At 47.8% G+C, this 10,000-nt stretch overlaps 1 protein-coding gene across 1 annotated transcript in view; it reads right to left on the minus strand.

The window, feature by feature from the left end:
* LOC311355416 (partitioning defective 3 homolog) overlaps positions 1-10,000 on the minus strand; it is a gene marked incomplete at its 3' end in the record, with an annotated part of 445,195 nt that overhangs the window by 205,602 nt on the left and 229,593 nt on the right. Inside the window, exon 17 of the mRNA XM_084475186.1 lies at positions 5,858-6,006. Coding sequence (XP_084331312.1) covers positions 5,858-6,006 — 149 coding nt within the window. The remainder of the gene's footprint in view (positions 1-5,857; positions 6,007-10,000) is intronic.

Genomic DNA, 10,000 nt, shown 5'->3' on the forward strand with positions numbered 1-10,000 from the left:
GGGCTTTCAAAGCTTAAGCACAGAGCCTGCCAACAGGCAGCACAGAGCTGTAGTCAGGGTGCGTGTGTTGTGGCACAATGGAGGCTGGGCCCCCTCCAGGCCAGAGAGACAGAGAGGAGAGAGACAGAGAGACAGAGAGAGAGAGAGAGAGAGAGAGAGAGAGAGAGAGAGAGAGAGAGAGAGAGAGAGAGAGAGAGAGACAGACAGACAGACAGACAGACAGACAGACAGACAGACAGACAGACAGACAGACAGACAGACAGACAGACAGAGTAGTGGTTCTGGGGAGAGGGAGGGGGGAACACAAATGACATCTGCCGTACTTGGAAGCAGGGATATGATCCCGCCAGGACCGGGAGTCGGAAACGTGGCACTGCAGAACTACAAATCCCCCCCCTCATTGTTTCTGGTCACCACAGAGTGTGTTTGAGGGGAAACCGAGAGAGTCAGTGAGATGGGTAGATAATAGAGAGAGAGAGAGCGAAGGAAAGAGAGAGAGAGAGAGAGAGAGAGAGAGAGAGAGAGAGAGAGAGAGAGAGAGAGAGAGAGAGAGAGAGAGAGAGAGGCGAGAGAGACACACACCGTGGATCCCCATAGGACCCTGCCTTTGTTTTCCTCTGAAGCACCCCCCCCCCCCCCCCCCACCACCCCCACACAACCACCTCCTCTGAGAGAGTTTGACGGACAGCTATCTGTGTGCCAGTAGAAGCAGTAGAAGCCTCACCACCACCAACCCCACCCCTACCCCCGCCCCATCCCGCTGCTCCCCCGTCTCAACCTCACTCATACTATTCAGAGAGGGGGGGGCACGGAAAATACATATTCCCCCTTGCAAAACAGACTCGGGCTTGTCACTCCTTGCACGTCTGGAGGAGAAATGAAAATCATTCGATTCATATCCACAACAACCGCGGTGGGCAGCAGTGTAGGGAGGGGCTAGAGAAGAAGAGGAAGAGGAAGAAGATGATTATATAGATGAAGAAGAGGAAGGAGAAAAATAAGAAGAGGAAGAAGATAATGAAGATGAAGAAGAAGATAATGAAGGAGAAGAAGAAGAAGAAGAAGAAGAAGAAGAAGAAGATGATGAAGATTAAGAAGAAGAAGAAGATGAAGATGAAGAAGAAGTGAAAGACGAAGACGGACACATAGATGAAGATTAAGACAACTTAAAAGAAGAAGTCAAATCGAACCAGGGGTTGTGAACCCGTGAACCCAATACATTTTCTACACATTCGGTTCATGGGACAGAGAAGACGCAAAAAAAAAAAGTCCTGTTCCATAACAAGACAAAGTGAGGAACAACTAATGGAAGGCATTTGCAAGGGGCAGGTGGGAAACCGGGCAAACTCCATGAATAAATCAACAGCCGGTATTAAAAGGAGCCAGAGCTCATGGTGTAATTAGAGCTGCTAAATCTGTGCTTTGCCCGCCATTATTCACCACACATGTACAGATCTGTGTATGGACAGGGATTCCATTACACATCATTTATTCAGAGAGGGAGGGGGAGGGCGGCCATTAAAGCCTAGTGTTAAAAGGGTAATTACGCTAAGAATAGCCTCCAAGGTGGGCAAGGGAAAGCTGTGTCCGAGCCCCTCCGCCGTGCAGGACATCCCGGGGTTGAGCGCGGGCCTCTCCTCTACGTCTCTGCCAGCTGTGCGTCGTTAACCCAGAAGGGTATGTCCTTTGCGTGACGCGGTGGAATCACGGGTTAGGACGACGTCTCAATCAGTGGACGCTGCGCTTGGGTCAACGTTGCCACGGCGCTGACATTGTGGAGCACAATGCCACGGCAAATGAGCTTTGTCGTTCACCGCGAGGCGCGGCATGCCGTGGCTCAGGTAATTGCGTCGGATTGGTCCTAAGGTGTTGGACTAATGCGCAGGTTTTTGTTCAAATGAAAAGCATATGCGATGAGACGACGTTTAAAAGGTACGATAGGTAATGTCACTGTCACATTGTCTAAGCCCTTTATTGAATCTACTCAATCTATTTTATTGTTACATATAATGTATATATATATTAGGTGTACTGTTTATCTACATATACAGTATATAAACATTGTTTCCTCCACTTTACATTGGGCTGGTACAGACTCACTCATCCATTCATCCATTCATTAGCACAGTTTGTTAATTAAGGGCATATTCAGGCTGAACAAAATGGCTGTTCTACAATGGTTTTCTCATACAGCCGTCATGTATTTTCTCTTTGTCTTCTTCCGCTGCCATAACCAGGCGAGCATGTTAAGTGAGCGTAGCCTGCGCTAACACACTGCAGCCAGCGCTCACAACATCCTGCCTAAAATGAATTAATTGCAGCCGGCCGACAGGCCAACTGGCAGTGAGTGCTTGTCAAATGCCACTCCACGTCTTGGCTCCCGTCCGCCCGGCCTCACCTCCCACAGTGATGGCTGTTTTCTCTCATCATATTCACTACAGCACAAGTACAATGGCCCAGGTCTGCAGACATGTTGCCAGGTCCTGCTTTCCCAACTCTCTCTCTCTCTCTCGCTCTCTCTCTCTCTGCAACATCTTAGCTCTCTTGCTCATCAAGCGGCAATCATTGATGAAGCACAAAAATCCCCCCCCCCCCCCCAACACGGTCATTTAATTTGATTGAGATTACCCCTGGACAAGAGATTTGTAATTGGTGGGGAAATAAGGGGACGTATTGAGTCGGGGGGGGGGGGGGGGATTTGGTGCTATGTCCTATGGTGAAAGGGGGTGTCTTGCCTGGCTGCTTACCTCTGGTGCTTGCTGAGCAGGGGTAGTAGTTAGGCAGATCAGCTACTGTTGAAGGGCATACGTACAAGGGCACGTGTTAGTGTTAGTGATGGTTAGTTGCACTGCATGCCATGAAGAATAAAAGGCACGTGCAAATCAGATAGAGAGAGAGAGGGAGACACAGAGATAGAGAGCGAGAGAGAGAGAGAGAGAGAGAGAGAGAGAGAGAGAGAGAGAGAGAGAGAGAGAGAGAGAGAGAAGAGAGAGAGAGAGAGAGAGAGAGAGAGAGAGAGAGAGAGAGAGAGAGACTGGATGAGACAGATGGTGAAATATGCAGAATGGTGGATAAAAAACGATCCAGATAAGAGTCAGTGAGATAGTGAGCATGAGGTTGGATAGCTTTAGAGTCATGATACAAGCAGACGAGCCGTTCGTGGCTGCATGTTAGTGCCTGTCAATCTCGGCCATCTTCAGGTAAAGCAGGATTAATGTGTTAATGTATTAGCGACGACCAAGTCCCCCCCCTTCTCTTCCTTCTGTTTAATCTTTCCCTCTGATCTAAATGGGATTGGAACCACTGGCTGTCGGGACAGTTTACCATTTTTCCATGGTGTGACAGGCCTTTTAACTCTCTTGGATTTGGGATTCGGATTTGAGCTACTGGGGACCTGTACTTTCAAGTCCCAAGACCTTAAACTAACCGCAAACTTCAGCACTGGGTTTCCATCAGGTGATTTCCTGAAGGATACAGTCGCAATTTTTTTTCCCTGAAATACATGTTTCACATCAAAGATTCAACATTCATCTTGTATCGGCTTTCCATCTTCTTTGGATCACATTTTAAATAATATATTAAATATCCATATGGCATGTTTTTGAAGCAAAGAAAAGCATGATGAAATGAATTCACACGGTTAGACACTCTTGACTCATCGCATTATTCCATCATTAAATCATCTATTTTAACTCTCTCATGCTCAATAAAGGTTAATCATTTAAGTAGCAATTGCAAATGCCCCCCCTTTAATCTAGCAATTTTCTTGTTAAAAAATGACAATTAGCTTATGATTCACTTTGCTGTGTTCATGATCCCAGCATTGATTTAAATGCCACCGTCTTCGCAGCCCTCCTGCAAGTTGTCAAAACGCAGTCTGAAAGGAACAAGGTATTTATTCGCCTGCACAGTTTTAATAATGCTGTTTCGCCAGTGATGGACAGTCACACTATATTGATATACTGTCACCACCGTATTTCTCGGTGTAACTTGTTGGCGTGCTTTGTGCAGCAACATGGACGGCTGAGTTAAATTACATTGAGCGCCAACTGGAACACTGATGTATCAAGGCTGGTGAAGATGAATTGATAATAGACCTTTGGTAATATACCTTTGTCGATGGCAGCTGCGCGTTCCTTTGAAACACACGTGCTGTAACTCTAGTCCGAGACTTAGTGCAGAGAAGTTGATGATGGAACATCATCTTATCAACGGATGAACTACTCTCTAGTTCTCAGCAATGATCGTTTTCTCCCCCAGACTAATCTCATTTGTGAAGAAACGCTGACACCACTTTGGTGCGATTAGGACATGTAGGCCTACTGGAGCCGTTGATAAGAGGTACATTTGCTCCGATGATAGCATGATCACGGCGCTATCACTGTTCCTCATCCATTCTGTGCATTTCCTTTCATGCGATTCCAACCTGTGTTGGACACTAAGAACATAATGGATAAGATAAGATCATGAGCTAATTGGTCAGTGCGACCTTTGCCCTCAGAGTGCTGACTAACAGCCCTTGCATATCGACTTCCGCTCTGCATAATGTTAGCCGCATGAAATGAGTAGAAGCCAGTAGCTAGCGTACTCTGTATTACAGCCTATCATCAGTGCTGTGTTCCAATATCCATAATATCTGTACTCACTATACTTAGTTTGAGTACGTAGGGCGTTCCAATTCAGATCGAGGCGAAAATAAGTGTACTGAAAGGACCCGGATGGTGTACTCAAAATGGTCAAACCGCAAAGTGTGGATCGATGCACACTTTTCGTACTCAACCACAGCCATCTTAGCTACGTAGCGGAAAAGGCGGCGCCAGGCTGAGCCAACATCGGCACATTTTCCACCTAGCCTGCATTAATGGAGTCATAGCTTTTCATAGCTACTATGCTTAAAGAGTTCACCGTTCAAAGCGGGATGTTTATTGCAAGGGATGAGCCACGGCAGCCGTTGCGATCGTAATTTCCGGTTAGTGCACCACAGAGTATTCGATTTGGAACGACACTGACATCTAAAAATCTGCACACTTAGTGAGTGTGGTTAGTGTACTACGTTTAAGTGTACTCATGGAAGTATGGATATACTACTACCAGGACTAAGGTTAGCAAGCGTACTGTGTATAAGAGCATATCACCAGGACTAAGGTCAGCTAGTGTACCCTGAAAACACAGCCTATCACTACAACTATGGTCAGCTAGCATACTCTGTATAACAGCCTATCACCAGGACTATGGTTAGCTAGCATACACTGTATAACAGTCCATCTCCAGGACAAAGGTTAAAGTATTGACACAAACATGAGCATGGTTAATCATAATGCAGCCTGCAGTGTTCTCTATGGGGGAAGGAAAGCTCATTTGGCCAGCGAAATGAAGATTTGGTTGACGCCCTTGGGCGCATAGTCTGATAAGTCCCTCACCTTAGGCACAGTTTGTATGTGTGTCTGCCTGTCTATGTGTGTGTGTGTCTATGTGTGTGTGTGTGTGTGTGTGTGTGTGTGTGTGTGTGTGTGTTTGTGTGTGTGTGTGTGTGTGTACGCCTGTGTTTTGTGGTGTTGGAAATTGCATCCCCCCTCTAAATGAGGCTACCCATCATGCACCAGAAGCTAAACTGGTCTCTTTTCGCCAATTATTCTCCCTGATTCAAGTACCGATCATGGAGCATATTACATGCATCGCACAAAGTGAGGACAGAAAGAGCCAAGTAGTAGTAGTAGTTTGGTAGTTTGAGCAAGAGAAGGCCAAGTTGTGTGAATGTGAATGGGCAGCCTGTAAAGCTTCTTTGTTGAATGGACGGGGTCCTATATAGACGTCCTATTGAGATATTATTAGTGTTACCAGGAGACATTGTGCTTACCCAGGTCCATGCTCTTGGACTTGCGCGACTTGACAATCTCCAGCTGGGCGGGGTTCTCAAACTGTTTGGTGCGTTTCTCCGACATGCTCTGGCGCCCAAAGCCCTCCCGCTGGAAGGAGCCGTCGGCGTCCGTGTCCGGGCTCAGCGAGCTGGGGGAGAGGAGGGATCTTGTTAAGTCATTCTTATGCTTTGTTTTTTGTTTTTTCTATGGTGAATTAGTGTTGTATATGGTTTACAGTAGATTCACTTTTCAATTTATACAAGTGTATGTGACTCTCCAAACATGCCATTAAACCTTTTTTTTTAAAACATGGATTGCTTTAAATAAATTGGCAGGCACTATACAACGTCCCATCAGTTTGATAGAATCATAAATACAAAGCATGGTCACACACATATGAATCAGTTTTAAATGTTTCTGGAATATGGAAAGAAATGTGCTGGACAAAGACAAGTCCGTTCACTTAAGTCTAGTCTATTTACATTGAAATTGGCACGCAATCTATGTTCCCTACATGATCACACACACACACACACACACACACACACACACACACACACACACACACACACACACATATGTCAACCCCCCCACTCCCACCCCGCCCACCACCACCGCCGTCACCCTGAGTCACTTCCAATCATTCATGGCTTTTCAAGGACGTCTCCACCTCTGCCGGGTTCACCCCAGGCCAGGAGTTGTGGATGGCATGGGGATGGGCTGCTAGTGAGGCAAAGCCTCCCATTTAAGGTCAACGCACACCCCCGACCACCACCACCACCACCCCCTTACCCCATGCGTTCAATCCCAGCCCCCCGACACACTGTCTGGGGAGCCTGACCCATCGGTGCCTGCAGCGTCCCTTTGAGCTCTCTCTCTCTCCATCTCTGTCTAGGATCTTAATTGAAAACCACGTCGCCGTGGAAGAGCGGAGAGAGGGGAGGAGGTGCCAGGGTGGAAGGGAAAGGTGGTCCATTGATATTTGCATTGCAAAGGAGAGCCTTTTCAATTAAGCGTCATGCCCTTTGAGGAGCTGTGTCTCGGTGGGACACGCCCCTACATACTCTTCCGACACTTCTGTCTCTCGCGCGGTGTTTGTATCATGTTTTCCTGTGCATTTGTTTGTCTGCGTGTTCTGCATGTTGACGGCAGTATGGCCGTTCATGCCAGGGCCCTCATTAAGTGTGCTATGCCTGTAGTGCGTGCAGGGCTGCTTGTTTTCAGAAATGGGTGTGTGCGTTCTCTGTGTGCGCTCATGTGTATCTCGTGTTGCCGTTGAACAGGGGGAATGCTCTTAGGTTAAGTATATTCTCTCGGATGTATATTCAGCACTGCAGATCCTCAAAGAGATCTTGGCATCACAGCCTTTTCCATGCAAAGAGAAAAGTGGATTTCTCTTCATGCGAATAACAACTTGCATATTTTCTTCCCTCTATGGATGGCATGGGAGACCTTTGACGCTCCTGAATCATACAATTACTGCTGTCTTTGGCACAGAGGACAATGCACTGTGAGGAAGGGTGGGGGGGGGGGGTCACAGATGATGAAAGAAAAAATACAGGAGCTGAGACCCCCCCTCTTCCTTCTCTATTCTATACCGGCGACAAGCGTGGCAGGCTAAATACTACATTTCCCAACTGTGGTGGCGCTGACGGTTGAACAAATCAGCACGTGGATTGGCGCATAAAGAGTATGATTTTCTTTTTGTATTGCATGAGTTGTGTAATCTTCCGCCGTGTGCCCCCTCCCGTCACTAAAAGGGATCTGCAGCTCAGCTTTTGACATGCACATTGACCTTTGAAACAACCTTTGGCTCGAGAAATTTGCTTCACACAAGAAGACCAACCTTTACAATTTGAATATGAAAGGGGGGAAGGGCGAAAGAGAGACCCCTAAAGATGAAGGGACCAACAGCAGGAGTGGCTTCCCGTTCTCTTCCTGCACTCACCTTCCTGTGGGTGCGGTGACAAGGCCTCATGCACCCTTCACCCCCCTCTCCCAAGCCCTCCTCCCCGTGCCCGATCCCTCCCTATCACTGATCCCCTGCTGCATACAGTGAACACAGTCTCCCCCAGTGTATGATCTCTATCCTCCACCACAAAAGCTTCCGGAAACAACTCCTCACCGACAGCTGCGATACTGTGTTGTGTGTTAGACATCCACTGCCGATTTGGGTTGTACATAAGGGAATGATAATAATAATATAATAAATAAAAGACTCCTCAGCGTGTTGCTGCTGCTACGTTGACCGCGGCTGACAATCCCAACTAGAATCAAAAGAGTCTAGGGAGGGCGAGAGCGAGAGAGAGAAAGAGAGAGAGAGAGAGAGAGAGAGATGACAGGGAACAATCTATTATTCATTTGTTCAGTTTTCATCATTCCATTTATTTTTTGTCTCCCACTCATCTTTGGAAGCTCTCAGAATACAACCCCCTCCCCACCCAACGCCCCGATGTCAACCGCTGCAACATGTGAGCCAGGGGGAGAGGGGGGGGGGGGGGGGAGGAGGAGGAGGAGGGGAGAGGAGGGAGGCATGGGGATGTAAAGATGGGGATGCTTTCAGCGGGAATTTAGATTTCGGTCACTCAAGTCGCTATTGTGTGTGTAAGGGGGGGGAGGAGGCAATCGAACACAACGGAGCTCGGCATGGAGCACAGGATGGAGCAGGCGTTCTTCTTTCATCCCTATAAAGACACTGACGGATGGTAAAAGAGAGAGAGAGATAGAGAGAGAGAAAGAGAGCACAAATCTAGCCATGGAAAGCTGCATACGCAATCTTGGAAAAGATTGGATCGGAAAGTGTTTGTGAGCAATCGCACATCAAGCGTGTGGGCATTTGCATGGCGGCGCCACTTGATCCAGTCGGAGGTCCAGCCTTCCTGTTGTTGATTCAGTTCACCTACAATGCTAACCCCCTGTCTAAACACCCTGTGGGGGGGGGCACTATTTTTTTTCGTAGGATAAGTCTGGGATTCTCACCTCTGATTGGTTAGAATGGCTCTCCTCCGATTGGTTGTGGTTAGGGTTAGGGTAGGGTTTGGGTAAGGGTTAACCCTAGCCCTAACCCTAACCATAACCCTAACCCTAACAGAGGCGAGAATCCCAGACTTATCCTACGAAAATAAATATTGCGTGGGGGGACGGGAGGAGGGGGGACGGGCGGAATCCCACAGGGGCCTGTGTAGATGTTGGAGTAGAGCCCTGCTGGGGGAGAGAGACCCTGGATCAGTGGACACGGTGGTGCAGCCCGGTGGGGGGGACATTATGCTTGTTTAAGTGTGCATTCTGTCCACTTTAATCATTCTTTCTTGGTTCTCAAAGTTCAAGTTTGTCTTCTGCACAAGAGCAGCAGCAGTTCAACCCCGAACCCAACCCCAATCCACACCGGCTTGCCATGAAGCCCCATGCACGCTGGTTCTGTTTTGTCCCGCTCAGCAGTATGAGGTGGCAGTACAAACAGTGCAGATATTCTGTTGATGGTTCATCCTTAACACCCTGGGTGGATGTTATTGGTTTGACAGGCGGGTGATCTTCATGCCTCATTCAGCCGGGGAACAGAAAGTACTGTGAACGCTCGTTCACGTCTATTAGAAAGAGTTGCAGGCGCTTAATCACATGGCTGACACACACGCACACACACACACACACACACACACACACACACACACACACACACACACACACACACACATTGTGTTTCTGCCTGCTCTCCGATCTAGTAAAGAAACACTTATTGTCAAGTGCCTCTAATTTCAGGTACATTGAACTGTGATTCCAAGACTTCTTCTCTGAAGGAGGGAGCGAGAGTAGCTGACAAGAAGGAAAGCGACTGGGGATAAACAGGGGGACGGACTGGACTGGTGCAGTGTGGTGGGTGAGGACGTGCTTAGACTTGAGGAGGCTGAAATGGACTCCTGCCTAATGGACTGCTCACTAAAGGCTTCATCGAACTCCTATGTCTTGTCAAAGACAAACAGAAGATATATTTGAGCGAGGAATAAAAACAATAATTGTAAAATTGCTTGATCATGCGACAAGCCACCCGGGGAACCAACTCATCTAAGACAGTTAGATAAGTGTTGTCAAAGTCCTCCCCTCCGGTCCCCATCTTCTCCCGGATGATTGAGCCTGTCCATGGCTGT

Source organism: Micromesistius poutassou (assembly GCF_964030765.1).
Source record: "Micromesistius poutassou genome assembly, chromosome: 11".
Taxonomy (NCBI): domain Eukaryota; kingdom Metazoa; phylum Chordata; class Actinopteri; order Gadiformes; family Gadidae; genus Micromesistius; species Micromesistius poutassou.